General features: G+C 43.7%; 1 protein-coding gene across 1 annotated transcript in view; it reads right to left on the reverse strand.

Annotated features, from left to right (window-relative positions):
• Positions 1–14383: 14383 nt before the first annotated feature.
• The window catches only part of LOC106611959 (AF4/FMR2 family member 2-like), a 335934-nt gene continuing 328502 nt past the window's right edge, over positions 14384–21815 (reverse strand). The window contains exon 22 of the mRNA XM_014212678.2: positions 14384–20566. Coding sequence (XP_014068153.1) covers positions 20445–20566 — 122 coding nt within the window. The 3' untranslated portion in view covers positions 14384–20444. The remainder of the gene's footprint in view (positions 20567–21815) is intronic.

A 21815-nucleotide genomic window follows, 5' to 3' on the forward strand; every position in this document is an offset into this window, starting at 1 on the left:
AGAAGATCTCTTTGTTTCTTGGGACCTAGAACAAGCATCTCTGTTTTGTCCGAGTTTAAAAGTAGAAAGTTTGCAGCCATCCACTTCTTTATGTCTGAAACACAGGCTTCTAGCGAGGGCAATTTTGGGGCTTCACCATGTTTCATTGAAATGTACAGCTGTGTGTCGTCCGCATAGCAGTGAAATTTAACATTATGTTTTCGAATGACATCCCCAAGAGGTAAAATATATAGTGAAAACAATAGTGGTCCTAAAACGGAACCTTGAGGAACACCGAAATTTACAATTGATTTGTCAGAGGACAAACCATTCACAGAGACAAACTGATATCTTTCCGACAGATAAGATCTAAACCAGGCCAGAACTTGTCCATGTAGACCAATTTGGGTTTCCAATCTCTCCAAAAGAATGTGGTGATCGATGGTATCAAAAGCAGCACTAAGATCTAGGAGCACGAGGACAGATGCAGAGCCTCGGTCTGACGTCATTAAAAGGTCATTTACCACCTTCACAAGTGCAGTCTCAGTGCTATGATGGGGTCTAAAACCAGACTGAAGCGTTTTGTATACATTGTTTGTCTTCAGGAAGGCAGTGAGTTGCTGTGCAACAGCTTTTTCTAACATTTTTGAGAGGAATGGAAGATTCGATATAGGCCGATAGTTTTTTATAATTTCTGGATCAAGATTCGGCTTTTTCAAGAGAGGCTTTATTACTGCCACTTTTAGTGAGCTTGGTACACATCCGGTGGATAGAGAGCCGTTTATTATGTTCAACATAGGAGGGCCAAGCACAGGAAGCAGCTCTTTCAGTAGTTTAGTTGGAATAGGGTCCAGTATGCAGCTTGAGGGTTTGGAGGCCATGATTATTTTCATCATTGCGTCAAGAGATATAGTACTAAAACACTTTAGTATCTCCCTTGATCCTAGGTCCTGGCAGAGTTGTGTAGACTCAGGACAATGGAGCTTTGGAGGAATACCCAGATTTAAAGAGGAGTCTGTAATTTGCTTTCTAATGATCATGATCTTTTCCTCAAAGAAGTTCATAAATTTATTTCTGCTGAAGTGAAAGCCATCCTCCATTTGCGAAGGCTGCTTTTTAGTTAGCTTTGCGACAGTATCAAAAAGAAATTTCGGATTGTTCTTATTTTCCTCAATTAAGTTGGAAAAATAGGATGATCGAGCAGCAGTGAGGGCTCTTCGATACTGCACGGTACTGTCTTTCCAAGCTAGTCGGAAGACTTCCAGTTTGGTGTGGCGCCATTTCCGTTCCAATTTTCTGGAAGCTTGCTTCAGAGCTCGTGTATTTTCTGTATACCAGGGAGCTAGTTTCTTATGACAGATGTTTTTAGTTTTTAGGGGTGCAACTGCATCTAGGGTATTGCGCAAGGTTAAATTGAGTTCCTCGGTTAGGTGGTTAACTGATTTTTGTCCTCTGACGTCCTTGGGTAGGCAGAGGCAGTCTGGAAGGGCATCAAGGAATCTTTGGGTTGTCTGAGAATTTATAGCACGACTTTTAATGCTCCTTGGTTGGGGTCTGAGCAGATTATTTGTTGCAATTGCAAACGTAATAAAATGGTGGTCCGATAGTCCATAATTATGAGGAAAAACATTTAGATCCAGAACATTTATTCCATGGGACAAAACTAGGTCCAGAGTATGACTGTGGCAGTGAGTAGGTCCAGAGACATGTTGGACAAAACCCACTGAGTCGATGATGGCTCCGAAAGCCTTTTGGAGTGGGTCTGTGGACTTTTCCATGTGAATGTTAAAGTCACTAAAAATTAGAATATTATCTGCTATGACTACAAGATCCGATAGGAATTCAGGGAACTCAGTGAGGAACACTGCATATGGCCCATCAGCTGAACAGCGCGATCCATAGCAGCGCATAGATGTGATAGTCTCTCTGCATTCTTCTGGATGCGCTCCTCCACCTCCCTGTCTGCGATATCTTCTCCTGCTGACTTCAAAAAATTGGTCGGTGATTCTGTCATAGTCCGTGTATGTAGGTGGCAGGGAAGTCAGGCGCAGGAGAAAACAGAGTGGTTCAAAATTGAGTATTTATTTCCAAAACCAACGTAGAAAAATAATCCGGGTAAAACAATAACCCGTCGCACACCGATACAGAAACAACACGTACATAACAAACAAACAATCACCGACAGAGAAATGAGGGGAAGCAGAGGGTTAAATACACAACATATAATTACTAGGATATGAAACAGGTGTGTAAAGAGACCAGACAAAACCAATGGAAAATGAAAACTGATCAATGGTGGCTAGAAGGCCGGTGACGTCGATCGCCGAACACCACCCGAACAAGGAGGGGCATCAACTTCGGTAGAAGTCGTGACAATCAAGGCTTTCTGTTCTAGTCTATATAGGTTATTACTGCCTTTTGTGATTATTACTGTTCTATCAGGGCTTTATGTTCTAGTCTATATAGGTTATTACTGCCTTTTGTGATTATTACTGTTCTATCAGGGCATTATGTTCTAGTCTATATAGGCTATTGCTGCCTATTGTGATTATTACTGTTCTATCAGGGCTTTATGTTCTAGTCTAGCTATTAATTACAGGCCTATGAGTTATTATGTGTAGGTCTATGTGAGTCATGGATTTGCGTAGGCCTGCAAGACTATTTAGTCTGTAATGTGAAATCACTTGTTAGATGGTTTGGTGTATGCAGTCAATTACAGTAGGGTGTAGTGTAGGCTATGCTTTTATGATCATTTAATGATGATTTGAGTCCCTTAATTTGGGCACACCTACATTTTTGCAGGCCCTGCCATCAATGGATTTCTGCCCACGCCACTGCTTGCCAGACTGTTAAATGCAGCTGGGCCAGAGGCCACATGTACTGAGTGTCAGAGAGCTAACCTCATTAAGTCTGTCTTCAGAACTTGTCTCTGTTACCAAACATTCCAGTAATGCAATGTAGGCAGGGTATGGAGAGAAGAATCTGAAAGTCATTTTGGTAAACTGTCATTCTCCAAGTCCTGATGAGCAAGAAAAACAGGATTATGTCTGATCTGCATGTAAAACCCAAATAATGTGAAGGAAATATTCTATCAGGAACCTTTCGGTGGGAGATTATCATAATAGCGCAGTAATAATCTGTCAGATGAATGCTCAGTTCATCATAATTTCTTAATCAATTTAATTATTTCAAATGACTGAGCAGGTGAATGACAGAGCTTTATGGTAAATGGTGGAGTAGGGATGAGACATATTTACATTGATATTATAGTCTCCTCCCACATGAGTTTGGCATAGCGAGCCTTACATGGGTATACACTACTGTTCAAAAGTTTGGGGTCACTTAGAAATGTCCTTGTTTTTGAAAGAACATTGTTTGTCCATTAAAATAACATCAAAAATACAGTGTTGACATTGTTAATGTTGTAACTCTGTGTACTACTCCCTTCACAGAACAGCGCAAACTGGCTCTAACCAGAATAGAAAGAGGAGTGGGAGGCCCCGGTGCACAACTGAGCTAGAGGACAAGTACATTAGAATGTCTAGTTTGAGAAACAGACGCCTCACAAGTCCTCAACTGGCAGCTTGCCACCGGGGCCCGCCGGTGTAACTGCTTACTGACTGTAAACTGTAACGTTACTGCATGATTGTAGAGGGTTTACTAATGCTTTAGAATTATTAGCTATGCTGACTATGACGTTACTTAGCTAATATGGTGCCAACGATGTGTTGTGCATTGAAGTCCACAAGCGAAGGGAAGAGGTGAGAAGAGGAGAGCGCATGTTTACTCGTGATCAGGGGTGTATTAATTCCGCCTATTCTGTTGAAAAACATTTCTTAAACAGAAGCAAAATGGGGATAAACATACTTGAATTTGTCCAATATAAACTCTTGTTTGCCTACTGTTGGACTAATGATTACATCCTATATCAGCTAGATTGAGGCAAGAGTGTGCAAGGCGGTGTTGAATGTCACTGTCCGTCCATGTGTCACTGTCTGTAACCTCAAATTTGTCTCTCGACCTGTGTGCTAGGTTGTAGCAACCTCATGATGGTTCTAGGGAAAATTTGAGTATCATGTAGTAGCCTAAACCTATCGCTGTTACATTGAACTGGATGAATGGAATATGAATGACAGTCATCCAATATGGTGTAATAGAAACAAGGCCATGCTCATGAAAAACAAAAATCGTCCTCCCTCATCTCAAATGAGGACTGACCGCCACTGACGTGGATATAACTTGATCTTATTGGGAGACATTAACTAGCTCTTTTAGACAAAGAGATGTGGATAGAGAATGCATTAACAATCAGACTGATTGCCTGGCAATGAACTGCATGTGAAATCAAGATGTAATAAATGAAATGGAGCCGTCTGTGCATCCAAAGCAGGTGGAATCTAACGAGCAAGCCAATTACAGAGCAGTGCAATGTGATGTGCTGTTCTCACCAGGAACAGAGTTTAATCAAGAATCATTCAATTAAGTGCTCAACACACTCAAGTCAGTACCGCTGTGCTGTAAATTAATGTGAATAGGAAATCTAACATCCCTGCATTTTAACAAATGAAGAGATTGAGGAAAGCAATCTATTTAATCGACCACTTTGAACATCTATTGTCAGTGAGTGTAAGTGGATTTTCCTTTACATTATCTGTTGTGCTTTTTAAATCAACACACAATGTGTGTTTAGGATCCATGGAGGTATGTTGAATATTCTGTTTGAAAATGGGTTAAACTAAAGGTCATTTTGAAAGGGGAGCAATATACCTATCAGTTTTGACTGTGCCATTTTCAATGTGGGAGAAGTCTGGGATGGACATTTATTTGGTTGTTTTTGTATTTTTGTTGTATTTATGCCAATGTTATTGTATATATATAACATGTGACCTGTAGCAAGAACCATCAATGTTATAGTATGTATAGCATGAGACCTGTAGCAAGGCCCAATATGGGATATTGTGTGGATTGATTAAATTAATGTAATATATTTTAGAATAAGGCTGTAAGGTAACAAAATGTGGAAAAAGGGAAGGGGTCTGAATACTTTCTGAAGTATGAATGCAATGTATATATAGCATGTGGCCTGTAGCAAGGCCCATCAATGTAATAGTATTGTCACGTCATTCGTAGGATGAAGCGGACCAGTGCAGCGTGATTATCGTTCCACATATTTTATTGAACTGTGAAACTATGCAATACATATAAATAAACTAAAGAACAAAACAACAAACCGTGACGCAGAGGTGAAACATTCACTAACTCAAAAACAATCTCCCACAAACCCAGGTGGGAAAAACACCTACTTAAGTATGATCTCCAATTAGAGACAACGATGACCAGCTGCCTCTAATTGGAGAACATCCAAAACAAAACCCAACATAGAAATACAAAACTAGAACATAACAACATAGAACAACTAAACTAGAAAACCCACCCTGTCACACCCTGACCTACTCTACCATAGAAAATAACAGCTTTCTAGGGTCAGGACGTGACAGTACCCCCCCAAAGGTGCGGACTCCGAATGCGCCTAAACAACAACAACAAAAAAAACCAAAAAAGGGATGGTTAGGGAGGGTGACAAATGTCTATGGCGGCTCTGGTGCAGTACGCAGAACCTTCTCATCCCGCGGATCCTCCAGCAGAGGAGGCGGCTCCGGTTCGGGGCGTAACCCCCGCTCCGCCTGCTGATTCCTCTGCTTTTGTGCCACCGGACCGTGGATCGACGTTGGAGGAACCGGACCGTAGATCATTGCCGGAGGTTCTGGACTGCATACTGCCGCTGGAGACTCTGGACTGCAGACGCCACTGGAGACTCTGGACTGTAGACCGCCGCTGGAGACTCTGGACTGCAGACCACCGCTGGAGACTCTGGACTGCAGACCGCCGCTGGAGACTCTGGACTGCGGACCGTCGCTGAAGACTCTGGACTGCGGACCGTCGCTGAAGACTCTGGACTGTGGACCGTCTCAGGAGGTTCCGGACTGCGGGCCGTCTCAGGAGGTTCCAGACTGTGGGCCGTCGCCGGAGGTTCCGGACTGTGGGCCGTCGTCGGAGGTTCCGGACTGTGGGCCGTCGCCGGAGGTTCCGAACTGTGGGCCGTCTCAGGAGGTTCCGGACTGTGGGCCGTCGTCGGAGGTTCCGGACTGTAGGCCGTCTCAGGAGGTTCCGGACTGTAGGCCGTCTCAGGAGGTTCCGGACTGTTGGCCGTCTCAGGAGGTTCCGGACTGTTGGCCGTCTCAGGAGGTTCCGGACTGTTGGCCGTCTCAGGAGGTTCCGGACTGTTGGCCGTCTCAGGAGGTTCCGGACTGTTGGCCGTCTCAGGAGGTTCCGGACTGTTTGCCTTCTCAGGAGGTTCCGTTCTGTAAAACGTCACCGGAAGCTCTGGACTGGGCACTGTCGCCGGAAGCTCTGGACTGGGAACTGTCGCCGGAAGCTCTAGACTGCAAACTGTCGCCGGAAGCTCTGGACTGGGAACTGTCGCCGGAAGCTCTGGACTGGGAATGCGCACTGGAGGCCTGATGCGTGGGGCTGGCACAGGTGGCGCCAGACTGGTAACACGCACCTCAGGGCGAGTGCGCAAGCAGGAACAGGACACCCCGGACTGGGCAGGCGCACTGGAGGTCTGATGCGTGGGGCTGGCACAGGTGGCGGCAGACTGGTGACACGCACCTCAGGGCAAGTACGGGAAGCAGGAACAGGACACCCCGGACTGGGCAGGCGCACTGGAGGCCTGATGCGTGGGGCTGGCACAGGTGGCGCCCGACTGGTAACACGCACCTCAGGGCAAGTGCGAGGAGCAGGCGCAGGGCGTACCAGGGTGGATAGACTCACTGGAGGCCGGGTACGTGGGGCAGGCACAAGATATACTGGGCCATGGAGGCGCACTGGAGGTCTCGAGCGTAGAGCTGGCACAACCCGTCCTGGCTGGATGCTCAACCTAGCTCAACAAATGCGGGGCGCGGGCACAGATCGCACCGGGCTGTGAATGCGCACTGGCGACACAGTGCGCATCACCGCATAACACGGTGCTTGCTTCGTCACTCACTCCCCACGGTAAGCACGGGGAGTTGGCTCAGGTCTCCAACCTGACTCTGCCAATCTCCCCGTGTGCCCCCCCCAAAAAACTTTTTGGGGCTGCCTCTCGCACTAGCCTCGTGTTTGGCTTAGTGCCTCGTAATATCGCCGCTCCGCTTTCGCTGCCTCAATCTCCTCTTTAGGACGGCGATACTCCCTAGCCTGCCTCCAGGGTCCTTTCCCGTCCAATATCTCTTCCCAAGTCCACTGGTCCATTCCACGCTGCTTGGTCCTTTGGTGGTGGGAGATTCTGTCACGTCGTTTGTAGGATGAAGCGGACCAAAGTGCAGTGTGATTATCGTTCCACATTTTTTATTGAACTGTGAAACTATGCAATACATACAAATAAACTAAAGAACAAAACAACAAACCGTGACGCAGAGGTGAAACATACACTAACTCAAAATACAATCTCCCACAAACCCAGGTGGGAAAAACACCTACTTAAGTATGATCTCCAATTAGAGACAATGATGACCAGCTGCCTCTAATTGGAGATCATCCCAAACAAAACCCAACATTGAAATACAAAACTAGAACATAACAACACAGAAAAACTAAACTCGAAAACCCGCCCTGTCACGCCCTGACCTACTCTACCATAGAAAATAACAGTTTTCTAGGGTCAGGACGTGACAAGTTTAAATAGCATGTGGCCTGTGCCTTCGGAAAGTATTCATGTCCCTTGACGTTTTACACATTTTGTTATGTTACAGCCTTATTCTAAAATGGCCTCCATCATTCTTAAATGGAAGAAGTTTGGAACCACCATGACTACTCGTAGAGCTGGCCGCCTTGCCAAACTGAGCAATCGAGGGAGAAGGGCCTTAGTCAGGGAGGTGACCAAGAACCCGATGGTCACTCTGACAGAGCTCCAGAATCTTCCAGAAGGACAACCATCTCTGCAGCACTCCACCAATCAGGCCTTTATGGTAGAGTGGCCTGACAGAAGCCACTCCTCAGTAAAAGGCGCATGACAGCCTGCTTGGAATTTGCAAAAAGGCACCTAAAGGACTCTCAGACCATGAGAAACAAGATTCGCTGGTCTGATGAAACCAAGACAGAACTATTTGGCCTGAATGCCAAGCATCATGTCTGGAGGAAACATGGCACCATCCCTACGTTGAAGCATGGTGGTGGCAGAATCAATGTTTTTTAGCAGCAGTAAAAGGGGTTATTTGTTATTGTAGTTTGGTCAGGGCGTGGCAGGGGGTGTTTGTTTTGGCAGCTGGTTGTCATTGTCTCTAATTGGAGGCCATATTTAGTTGGGTTTGTTTTCACTTGTGTTTTGTGGATGGTTATTTTCTGTATATCATGGGAGCCTTATGGAACTGTTTTTCGTCATTTGTTTATTTTGTTTAAGTGTTTTCTTTAACCTGTTTAGGATAGGGGGCAGTATTTTCACGGCCGGATAAAAAACGTACCCGCTTTAATCTGGTTATTACTCCTGCCCAGAAACTAGAATATGCATATAATTGTTTGATTTGGATAGAAAACACCCTCAAGTTTCTAAAACTGTTTGAATGGTGTCTGTGAGTATAACAGAACTCATATGGCAGGCCAAAACCTGAGAAGATTGCATACAGGAAGTGCCCTCTCTGACCATTTCTTGGCCTTCTATAGCCTCCTTATGGAAAATAGAGGATCTCTGCTGTAACGTGACATTTTCTAAGGCTCCCATAGGCTCTCAGAAGGCACCAGAATGGGGAAGGATGACTCTGCAGTCCCTGGCTGAAAAACAGTAGCGCATTTGGATAGTGGTCGATCTGAGAACATTGACACGGGTGCGTGCGTGCACGTGAAGAGTCCATTTGACATTTTCAGTTTTTGAACGAAAACGACGTCTCCCGGTCGGAATATTATCGCTATTTTACGAGAAAAATCACATAAAAATTGATTTTAAACAGCGTTTGACATGCTTCGAAGTACGGTAATGGAATATTTTGATGCAAGAACAAAACGCCGCTATTTGGATATAACTACGGATTATTTGGAACCAAAATAACATTGGGTGTAAACTAGAAGTCCTGGGAGTGCATTCTGACAAAGAACAGCAAAGGTAATCCAATTTTTCTTATAGTAAATCTGAGTTTGGTGAGTGCCAAACTTGGTGGGTGTCAAAATAGCTAGCCATGATGGCCGGGCTATCTACTCAGAATATTGCAAAATGTGCTTTCACCGAAAAGCTATTTTAAAATCTGACACCGCGATTGCATAAAGAAGTTCTGTATCTATAATTCTTAAAATAATTGTTATGTTTTTTTGTGAATGTTTATCGTGAGTAATTTAGTAAATTCACCGGAAGTTTCGGTGGGTATGCTAGTTCTGAACGTCACATGCTAATGTAAAAAGCTGGTTTTTGATATAAATATGAACTTGATTGAACAAAACATGCATGTATTGTGTAACATAATGTCCTAGGAGTGTCATCTGATGAAGATCATCAAAGGTTAGTGCTGCATTTAGCTGTGGTTTTGGTTTTTGTGTCATTATATGTTAGCTTGAAAAATGGGTGTGTGATTATTTCTGGCTGGGTACTCTCCTGACATAATCTAATGTTTTGCTTTCGTTGTAAAGCCTTTTTGAAATCGGACAATGTGGTTAGATAAAGGAGAGTCTTGTCTTTAAAATGGTGTAAAAAAGTAATATGTTTGAAAAATGGAAGTTTTTGGATTTCTGAGGTGTTTGTATATTCGCGCCACGCCCTATCATTGGATATTGGAGCGGTGTTCCACTAGCGGAACATCTAGATGTAAGAGGTTTTAAATAAATTAAGAAGATGAGCACTTTACCCGCTGCGCCTTGGTCCAATCCTTACGATGTCCGTGACAGAACCACCCACCAAACAAGGACCAAGCAGCGGGGATTGGAGCACCAAACAAGGACCAAGCAGCGGGGATTGGAGCACCGAAGAGAAGGATGGAAGTGGGAGGCAGAACAACGTTTCTGGGAGAGGAAACTAAGGGAGCTAGATGAGGCCAAGAGGCATCCCCCCAAAACAAATTGGGGGGGGGCACACGGGGAGTTGGGCAGAGTCAGGATGGAGACCTGAGCCAACTCCCCATGCTTATTATTAGGAGCGACGGATCAAGCAAGCATCTTGTTATGCGGAGATACGCACTGTGTCGCCCATATGTGTGCACAGTCCGGTGCGGTCAATAAGGCCTCTGCAGCGTTGCCAGGCGAGAGTTAGCCGGCAGCCAGGGAGAAGTGCGCCGGCGCAGCGCATCAGGCCACCAGTGCATCTCCTCGGTCCAGTTTACCCTGTTCCTGCTCCTCGCACTAGCCTTGAGGTGCATGTTACTAGGCTGGCGCCTCCAAAACCAGCCCCACGCATCAGGCCTCTAGTGCGCCTGCCCAGTCCAGTACGTCCTGTTCCTGTTCCTCGCACTAGCCCTGAGGTGCGTGTCACTAGTCTGGCGCCTCCAAAGCCAGCCCCACGCATCAGGCCTCTAGTGCGCCTGCCCAGTCCAGTACATCCTGTTCCTGCTCCCCGCACTAGCCCTGAGGTGCGTGTTACTAGTCTGGCGCCTCCTAAGCCAGCCCCACGCATCAGGCCTCTAGTGCGCCTGCCTAGTCCAGTACGTCCTGTTCCTGCTCTGCGCACTCACCCTCCAATGTGCCTCCATAACCCGGTACAGCCAGTGCCTGCTGTGAGCACTCTGCCATTAGTACATCCTGTTCCTGTTCCCCGCACTCATCCTCCAGTGTGCCTCCATAACCCGGTACAGCCGGTGCCTGCTGTGAGCACTCGGCCTCCAGCGACGCTCTCCAGTCTGCAGCCTTCAGCGACGCTCTCCAGTCTGCAGCCTTCAGCGACGCTCTCCAGTCTGCAGCCTCCAGCGACGCTCCTCAGCCCTGAGCCTCCAGCGACTCTCCCCAGCCAGGAGTCTCCAGCGACGCTCCCCAGCCAGGAGTCTCCAGCGACGCTCCCCAGCCAGGAGTCTCCAGCGACGCTCCCCAGCCAGGAGTCTCCAGCGACGCTCCTCAGCCCGGAGTCTCCAGCGACGCTCCTCAGCCCGGAGTCTCCAGCGACGCTCCTCAGCCCGGAGTCTCCAGCGACGCTCCTCAGCCAGGATGCTCCAGCGACACTCCCCAGCCTAGAGTCTACGGAACAGGAGCTACGCCCAGAGCCAGAGCCACCTCCGTAGTGGGAGGATTGGGAGGGGGGGGGCGGTGTAGCACAGGGACCGTTGTTGACGGTGGCCACCCTCCCTTCCCTCCCTTTAAGTTTGAGGTTATTTTTTGTGGGGTTTTTGTTTTTGAGGTGCATCCGGGGTCTGCACCTTTGGGAGGGGGAGTGGGGGGGGTACTGTCACGTCCTGACCAGTAAAAGGGGTTATTTGTTATTGTAGTTTGGTTAGGGCGTGGCAGGGGGTGTTTGTTTTGTGTGTTTCGGGGTTTTTGGTTTATGTTCTATATTTTCTATTTCTATGTGTATATCTAGTTTTCTATTTCTAAGTTGGGGTTTTGGCAATGACCTCCAATTAGAGGCAGCTGGATGTCGTTGTCTCTAATTGGAGGCCATATTTAGTTGGGTTTGTTTTCACTTGTGTTTTGTGGGTGGTTATTTTCTGTATAGCATGGGAGTCTTATGGAACTGTTTTTTGTCATTTGTTTATTTTGTTTAAGTGTTTTCTTTAAATAAATTAAGAAGATGAGCACTTTACCCGCTGCGCCTTGGTCCAATCCTTACGACGCCCATGACACTGGGCGACTAGTCTGGATCGAGGGAAAGATGAACGGAGCAAAGTACAGAGAAATGCTTGATGAAAACCTTCTCCTGAGCGCTCAGGACCTCAGACTGGGGCAAAGGTTCACCTTCAACAGGACAACGACCCTAAGCACACGGCCAAGAGAACGCAGGAGTGGCTTCGAGACAAGTCTCTGAATGCCCAGCCAGAGCCCAGACTTGAACCCGATCTAACATCTCTGGAGAGACCTGAAAATAGCTGTGCAGCAACGCTCCCCATCCAACCTGACAGAGCTTGCGAGGATCTGCAGAGAAGAATGGGAGAAACTCCCCAAATACAGGTGTGCCAAACTTGTAGCATCATACCCAAGAAGATTTGAGGCTGTAATCGCTGCCAAAGGGGCTTCAAAAAAGTACTGTGTAAAGGGTCTGAAAACGTATGAAAATGTAATATTTTGACTGTTTTTTTTTTTTTACATTTGCAAAATTTCTAAAAACCTGTTTTGTCTTTGTCATTATGGGGTATTGTGTGTAGATTGATTGGGGGGGAAACTATTTAATTCATTTTAGAATAAGGCTGTAATGTAACAAAATGTGGAAAAAGTCAAGGGGTCTCAATACTTTTCGAATGCACTGTGTAGCATGTGGTCTGTAGCAAGGCCCATCAATGTTCTAGTATATATAGCATGTGGTCTGTAGCAAGGCCCATCAATGTTATAGTATACACGGCATGTGGCCTGTAGCAAGGCCCATCAATGTTATAGTATACACGGCATGTGGCCTGTAGCAAGGCCCATCAATGTTATAGTATATAAAGCATGTGGCCTGTAGCAAGGCCCATCAATGTTATAGTATTTATTGCATGTGGCCTGTAGCAAGGCCCATCAATGTTATAGTATATATAGCATGTGGCCTGTAGCAAGGCCCATCAATTTTCCTTGGAGACCCTTATTTAGTTGGCATGCATTTATATTAAGCAGTCTGCTTCGGCATGCAACCTGTCATTTAACATGTACCCAGTACCTCCTGTCATTTAACATGTACCCAGTTCCTTCTGTCATTTAACATGTACCCAGTACCTCCTGTCATTTAACATGTACCCAGTACCTCCTGTCATTTAACATGTACCCAGTTCCTTCTGTCATTTAACATGTACCCAGTTCCTTCAGCCATTTAACATGTACCCAGTTCCTTCTATCCTTTAACATGTACCCAGTTCTTTCTGTCATTTAACATGTACTCAGTACCTCCTGTCATTTAACATGTACCCAGTTCCTTCTGTCATTTAACATGTACCCAGTTCCTTCTGTCATTTAACATGTACCCAGTACCTCCTGTCATTTAACATGTACCCAGTTCCTTCTGCCATTTAACATGTACCCAGTACCTCCTGTCATTTAACATGTACCCAGTACCTCCTGTCATTTATCATGTACCCAGTTCCTTCTGTCATTTAACATGTACCCATTACCTCCTGTCATTTAACATGTACCCAGTACCTCCTGTCATTTAACATGTACCCAGTTCCTTCTGTCATTTAACATGTACCATTACCTCCTGTCATTTAACATGTACCCAGTACCTCCTGTCATTTAACATGTACCCAGAGTTTCCTGCAGATAACAAAATCACTGATTCCACTTCACAAATGATTTGAGTCATCCACATTAATGAGATGCTTTGACTTATGGATGTCAGATGGTAACCTGCAGATATATAGCTGTAGCGGTCGAACAATTACTTTGATGATCCGCAATGCCATGAAAATGTGTCTTTGAGATGATTTTATTGCATGTTTGCCCAAGGCAATTAAATCAATACATCTTAACTGTCAGCAGCCAGGCAGGCCCAGTGCCACAGCCAAATGAAATGCTTAGAGTCAGATAATAAAAACCTTTTGACACCTCGTTTGGGAAATGATTTAGCAGGTTGGATTCCTGTCCCCACACAAAAATACTTCAATTTGGTATTATAAAACACTTTTAAAAAGCCTCATGCCTTCCAGTGGCTTCCAATGCATCAGGATCCTCATAAATTAATAAGGCGTGCAGGAGCATGCACATTGTCCCTGTGATGAGTAAATGAGAAGCCATTAGTTCCATAAAGAATGCACTTTTATGATGATCAGTAAGCACTATAGGCTAATTCAGATGAGAACCAGTGTAATGCTGCTGATTACAGGGGATTTATCATACAGCCAGACACAGATACAATGTCATGTCTCCCTGTGAATGTGTGTTTTCTTCACCTCTCCTCTAATCATAGTCCTGTTTCTCTAAACTGGACAGTTGCTGCACCATCTCACATATCAGGTGGCTGTGTGTTTCCCTCAGAAATGATGCCCTTGATTATAAAACAGATGATATACAGTATTGTTGAAAATACATAATTTACTGTACTGACTCATTGGTTTGGGGAACAAATGGTGAATTCTAAGGAGACTAATGCCATTCTCACAAGTCATTAAATTAAGGGATGCAATCATTAAAAGGATGTGCCATAGAAACGTTGTGATTTCACTCTAGGCAACTCTGATGCAATGTGCATTCCCCAATTTAAATAATCAGACACATGACAATGGCATAAACAGAACAGTAATTGGAAATCAGACAACAGAGGAACAATTTATCCGGTTCATACCATTTTTATTCCATTTTTTACAGAAACATTAAACATTTAAAAACAACATAACTATCATTTCAGTTTTTGATCATTACATATAACAATTTTATTATAAAATAACCATACAATAGGCTGAAATAATAATACAAAATGGCAGAACTTGTGCAACACATGTTAAATACAAAGGTAACCAGGCAGGAAGTTTCTTTGATACATAACGCATTTTTAATGAATCCATACAACTATACGTTCATAAATCCATAGCATAACAGTAACCCTGCTCTGTACAAAAATTAACAAACTAAAAACTACAGCATGCCTGAAATAAAACATCTTCTGACTTTGCATTTTCTGTTTCCAACATTGTCCATCTTTAAACTATCGGCAAAACGTCAGCAAGAGAAAAGGCTATTTACTTGGAATGGTAACCTTGTTCTTCCCTGACTTCTGACCAACATCCTAGGCTACATCATTTAGGGAATAGGTAGCGTTTAAGCATTTATAAAGTTTGAGCCTCGAGGAACAGTATGTCATTAAGCTAATGTATGGCTATCAGCATTGCTAACTGTTTTGCAAATGAATTTCTATTGTCACACTGTGTAAGATTTATATTAATGTAGCAATGCTGCATTTCACAGTTAAAATGGATCTGACTGAAATGTTGCCAGAACTGACAGTAATTGTTCCATATCTGAAAAAAATGTTGGTTAAAGTTATTGAGCAATTTTATCTCTTAGGCTTGAACACAGGGATCTGATCTTTGGGAAATCGCTCTACTTTTCACAATAAATTTAGCCAATTGCAACATAATAACGTTAGACTTTTAATAATACTTTCAGAAATATAATTGTATCAAAAGCACATGATTTTCCTTCAAATGTTTATCCCATTTGGTAAATAAATGTCTGTAAATTATAGTTCATCTATTTCATGAAGTAGGAAGCACAGCCATGATAAGTAAATGCCTTTTTTCTGTAACAAACCTTTTCAACTGTTGTTGACTGAAGCTGTACATTAGTTTATATAATCTCATTGTCTCTCTTTTACAAAAGGAAGTGGTGGATGATACAGAGAAATGCCACTCTAGGTGACATTGGAATGACTGAAACGCCAAGGTCACACAGGACAGACTACCCAAAAGATCAAAGGTTAAGGGGTGGTGAGATGTCACAGGTCTGCAATAAACTCATGTCAAGGCAATGGATTTCCAATGTATTTTTGTCAGCTGTGGGCAGTCAACAGAAGTAATATATATTGTATGGTACATGTGGTCCAATCCTTTACACCGTAGGACATAAACCAGAAAGCACCTTGTCATTCTGTACAGATATAAACAACAAGAGGATCTATGGATAACTGTTCTTCATGTCCCCTAACACATGTCTGCTACATTGCTTTAAGACACCAACAAGCTGAAGGAAGGGTTGAACATATAGTTGAATGAAAGCTGCCACCTGTTGACTTCAATTTGTATTACAACAACATGTGGTGACCCGAAGGTCAACCTGCGCTACTCTTAATGACACCAAATGACTGCCAATGGTCTGCGGTCACAGACACAAGCCGTTTAGATTACAAACAAATGATACTAAATGATTCAGCTAATGGGAATAACATTTCAGATGTCCAATCTATGACGTATTGATGTAGATTATGATGAACGGTTGATAGGTATTTGATATGTTTATGTGTCATGAGCGCCCAGTATCAGTCATATTAAACATGACACAATATCCACTGAATATGAATGAGCATTGAGTCACACAGTTGTTAATTGACCAACATGTTGTGGTGCTTTGTGTTAACTAAGTGGTATTTGCAGTGCTTCATTTGCAGAGCAATGCTTCCAGCTGGGACAGTGTTTATTGGAGATCATCTTTCCTGATGTAGTGGTACAATGGAACAAGAGATGACCGGACCAAAGTGGCAGACTTCAGTCGCGCTATTAGGCTTTGTATTGTCCTCACTCACCAGAAAAAAAGCAGCTTTTCAAAAATAATACATTATGATTAATAAGAACATGATAAATATACAACAATTTGTAACACAATACTATTGTGTTGATAGAGTGTCAGATTTCTTCTAGGTGTAAATTGCTAAGGAGTTTGATAGCATAAATGGTAGGTTTTGACGTCTGCCTTGCCGACACCCCCCCTCACCATAGTTTCTACCTTAGATGAGCTTGATTTGTCTGCATTGGAATTAAATAAAGCGAACGGAGGAAAACATCCTCTGAACATGAACACTGTAAGTCTTATTGATCCTGCTCTTAAGTAGTGCCTGATAGTGACAAATACTGTTCAGGCTTTGAACTGACAACACAGCAAGGTGAGCAGAACTCCATAATACATCTACTATAGCTAGGATACATCTTTGTGTTTACTCTGCAATGCTTAAAAGATTTGTGGGCTATTTTCAATAACATTTCTCTAGAAGTATTCATTTTAAAATGAAAATTCCTGTATTCATAAAATCTATCTATGAAATATCAACATTTGTAGCAGCAATATATTATCAAGCCAACTAGGGACTCATTTAATGAGTAATTCCTTCCTGATATGTCATCATCACCACCTGGTTATACCAAGCTGAGGACTAGGTCACACCATACATTGGCTTGGTAACACTGCCAGTCCAGATGGCACCTCATTCAACATTTCACAATTTCCATGTTTTAGACATAAAACCGTATATTTGAAACAAAAACAGATCATGTTCTCTCCGGTGGATATAAGCCAATTTAATTCAGCCTTTCCTCATTGTGGAATGAATAGAAGACATTAGCTGCTCCTCGTCAGTGCCAGACAGGGACTTAGTTTGGAGCTGGTTGTTTATATCAGACGATGGATTAGGGAGAGAGGGGGAGAAGGGAGAGAGAGAGAGAGAAAGAGAGGGATAGAGAGAGAGAGAGAGAGAGAGAGAGAGAGAGAGAGAGAGAGAGAGAGAGAGAGAGAGGGAGAGAGAACAGGATACCAGTGCTACTTTGTGCTGTTGACTAGCTGCCAAAGGGCCCCAGATTTTCCTGACAGAATGGCCTGTCTCTAGTGCCAACAGGAACAGCTGGGAAAAACCACTGGAAATGTACAAACTGCTTTCCTCATAAAAGCAAAGACAGTTGGCTACTTTGGACTGGAGGAGAAAATGTGATCATTTGCATAAAAAAATAATGCACACACTTCATTTTCCTCAACTCTGACTGATAGTTATGAGATCACAAGTTGTCACAAAAGGCTAAATGAAAAATGACCTTCAGATACAGTACAAAGAAGTTATTAAGTTGTTAGGTTGTCTTTCAGATTTTTCTATCCATTTCGTTACAGTAGGACTGGTGTAAATATTGCTATTACCACATGGTGTGGTACCCTACATCTTTAAAATAGATTTGGAATTGACTGAGCACGGTTACGATTACCATGTAGGCTACTGCACTGATCCATAAAATAACACTGAATGACATGAACCCTAAATAAGACAGTTAATGGATCAACATTAAGTGATTTTTTTTAAATCCAGTTTAACGTTTTGTTTTGTCTGTAATTTGTTCAGTCTTTTCTTAGGAAATTCCAAAACGCTTAATTTGGCTTAATGACCTAAAATCAATAGATACAAATTCCAAACTTCTTATAGGGATCACCATTCTTACTTCTAAATGTCAGAAACACTGAATGTGATTTAAGAGCATTTCTCAGTTCTTAGTAACAAGATAATGAACACAATTAGTGCTATCATCCAGCTATTGCTGTAAATGGCTTGGAGTGTTAACCTATTGATTATAGGTAATTACAGTAAGTCACGTTAAGCATTTTCATGTTTAAGCGTTTCTGAATATCCCGTTCACTATCCTCAAAACAGTACCGGAGTTAGAAATTTGATACATGTAAGTCACACATTTGCAATTTTAAAGCCAAACCTGGTATCATAACTGCCAGTAAAAAGTACATGAATAAATTGTGGTTTTATGAAAAAATCTAATATACCAACATGGTATGGAAAAATTCTTTAGATTCATTCTTGTTCTTAAATATAGACTCTTAATAATTTCCACTGGATACGGAGGCACTTTGTTTTATCATAGTGAAAATCATACTTCACACACATCCTCATTGTCTCTCATACACATTTAACCATAGAGATATGGTCTACTCCAATAAACTGTATGGACTGTGCTAGAGAGAGAGAGAGAGAGAGAGAGAGAGAGTGAGAGAGAGAGGCATGGACACCCAGCAATAGAGAATCCATCCCCCAAAATCATCTCTGCACAGTGCAACACACACTTCCCTACAGTTCATTCTCTCACATCACATCCACATAAATACCAAAAACAAAACAACCATCATATTTCCTCCTTAGGAAAACTGCCTGCATCTCATATAGACGGCTTACAGTATGTCCATCAAGCCACGTTTAAATATACGTACAATCAAATGTACAACTATGCACAGAACACATAAGAAGTGTTACTATGGATTGTTCTTCAACAGTCTACACCTCTCTGTGGACAACTGAACAAACATTGTGATATACAGCAGTCATCGTAGACAGTGAAAAGATCATGTACGTACATATCTTCTGACGTGCTAATGGACTCATTCTGGTGTTTACTGTTTGTGGTGGTGTTGTAACAGTGAATGGATGATTCATATTTATTTAAAGGCCCAGTGCAGTCAAAATGTGATTTTCTGGTGTTTTATACATATTTCCACACTATGAGGTTGGAAAAATACTTTGAAATTGTAAAAATTATAATAATGCCCTTTTAGCCTGTTTTGGTGGGATGGAGTTTTGGCCTTCCATGGGGAGATCACCAGATGGTAAATTAGTTAATAGACCAATAAGAAAGAGAGTTCCAAACCTCTCTGCCAATAACAGCTAATTTTCAGTTTTCCCCTCCCAGTCAGACCTCCCAGACAGTCCTAGCTAAATTTTTGCTTGAGAAATTAGTCTTTGCTAAGAAGCTATTTTTATTTATTTTTGACCATTTTAATTGAAAACAATAACAGTAAAGTACTTAATTGTTATCTAGAAATGATTTGATATTGCGATAAAAATGGCTGCATTAGACCTTTGAACACAGTCTCAGGTGGTGTAACACTTCATGTCTTCCCCGTTGCCTTCGTTGCCTTAGACCCATGGAAAATGTGTGCTGGTTTGGAATAAATCCGGCCTCTTATTACTGTAGTTAACCAAACAAACACAAAGACACCACCAACCTCTGGGGCTGAAAGACACAATCCTCATCTGCTGTAGTAGACACAATGTTATTATGCAAATCCCTCAAAACCAGAGAAATTGCTTGTGGTGGCAGATTGAATTTGATTATTCATTGTTCATTTCCAATAAGCAACAAGTAATCGAATCATTTTGAATGATTTGTTGTTCCAATGGTACTAAAGGGTAGGCTAACTGTTGCTGTATGTATTATCTGACATGAGACGGAGGTCTTGAGGACCATAAATCAACGGTCAGATAGTAGTAGAGAGAGACACTTATTCAACTGGCTTCTGTCAGTCAGTTCATCAAGGCATCGACAGAAACTAAACATGTGAAGAGTTGAAAGCACTTATAAATTCCTGATCCATATTCCTGTTGGAATGGAGCTGTGAACTGAACAACGCTCCCAGTGTTCTAAGAGGCCCTCAGGGGTGGTCAGATCAAAACAAACAACAGGGAAATCAAAGGGCTCTGTCGGGCAGAAAACCACCAAAACAGCACAGATCCTTCGCCTCTAGTGGCACGCTTTGGAGACACTCCACAGGTCTTTGGTGGGACTTCCCTCTCATTCGCTTTGGGGCTTGGATAGTGGGACTTTTCCCCCACATCCATTGGAAATGTCAACCTTGTACGGAGGGAGCAGAGATACAGACTGTGTAGTAGAGCAGATGATGACCTCTGACCTCAGAGAGGTGACATGGAGCGGGGCTTGCTGGCTGGCAGTGTGGTGGGGGTCCATTGGGGTGTTATCAGATGGCTGGAGACTGGGGGATGGTGGGCGTTGCTGGCTGGTAGAGGTAGTGATGGAGGTGTGAGACAGACAGACAGAGAGGCAGACAGTTTAGTTCCAGTTCCCGCAGCACTATAACAAGTGGGCCTCTATCCGTAGCCAGTGCAGTCCTTGACGTATGTAGCGTACAAGTTCTATCATGCTGCTGTGTTGGCTCAATGGTTCCATCATTGAGTCCAGCTCCTGAAAGAACTCTGTGGAAGAAGGTGAAGAGGAGAGAGTGAGTGTTTAGGTGTGTGTGTGTGTGTACAAGGCAAAGAATGACAGACGTAATAGGTGTAATAGCAAAATGAAGGCCCTGTTTTCTATTCCTCTTTTCCCTCTCTCCGAACCTCTCTTACCCTCTCCGAACATCTCTTCCCCTCTCCGAACCTCTCTTACCCTCTCCGAACCTCTCTTCTCTCCCTCCTAACCTCTCTTGCCTCCCTCCTAATCTCTCTTTCCTTCCTCCGAACCTCTCTTACCCTCTCCGAAACTCTCTTACCCTCTCCGAACCTCTCTTCTCTCCCTCCTAACCTCTCTTGCCTCTCTCATAACCTCTCTTTCCTCCTTCCTAACCTCTCTTCCCTCGCTTCCCTCACTCCTAACCTCTCTTCCATCTCTTCCCTCCCCCATAAAGGCTCATCCCTCTCTTCACCTCCCTCCAAACCTCTCTTTCATTCCTTCTAACCCCTCTTCCCTCCCTCCTAACCTCTCTTTCCTTCCTCCTAACCTCTCTTTCCTCACTCCTAACCTCTATTCCCTCCCTCCTAACCTCACTTGCCTCCTTCCTAACCTGTCTTCCCTCTCTTCCCTCCCTCCTAACCTCTCTTCCCCCCCTAATCTCTCTTGCCTCCCTTCTAGCCTTTCTTGCCTCACTCCTAACCTCTCTACCATCTTTCTCCTCCCTCATAACCTCTCTTTCTCTTTACCCTTCATAATCTCTCTTTCCACCCTCCTAACCTCTCTTTCCTCCCTCCTAACAACTCTTCCCTCTCTTCCCTCCCTCCTAACCTCTCTTCCCTCCCTCCTAACCTCTCTTTCCACCCTCCTAACATCTCTTCCCTCCCTCCTAGCATCTCTTCACTCCCTTCTAACCTCTCTTCCCTCCCTCCTAACCTCTCTTAACTCCCTTTTATCCTCTCTTCCCTCCCTCCTATCCTCTCTTCCCTCGCTCCTAACCTCTCTTCCTCCTTCCTAATAAACAGTGATTGAGTGCTGGAACGACTTAATCCTAAAAGTAACAGCTCTGGTGATCAGTATGTGCTGAAAGGCCCACCTAGGCCTTATGGTGTCATAACTGGGTGATTCTTGTCTCATTTTCACCAAAGACACCATCCAACAGGCTCTAATTGAGCTCATTATGAGTGTCGACAGAGAGGAGGAGAGGTGTAGGGAGGATCAACTTCTAATGGATACTTCTGAGGCTGCGAGAGTGAGTTCTTGCCTCACACAACCACGTAA

The sequence above is a fragment of the Salmo salar genome, chromosome ssa09 (genome assembly GCF_905237065.1).
Source record: "Salmo salar chromosome ssa09, Ssal_v3.1, whole genome shotgun sequence".
Classification (NCBI taxonomy): Eukaryota; Metazoa; Chordata; class Actinopteri; order Salmoniformes; family Salmonidae; genus Salmo; species Salmo salar.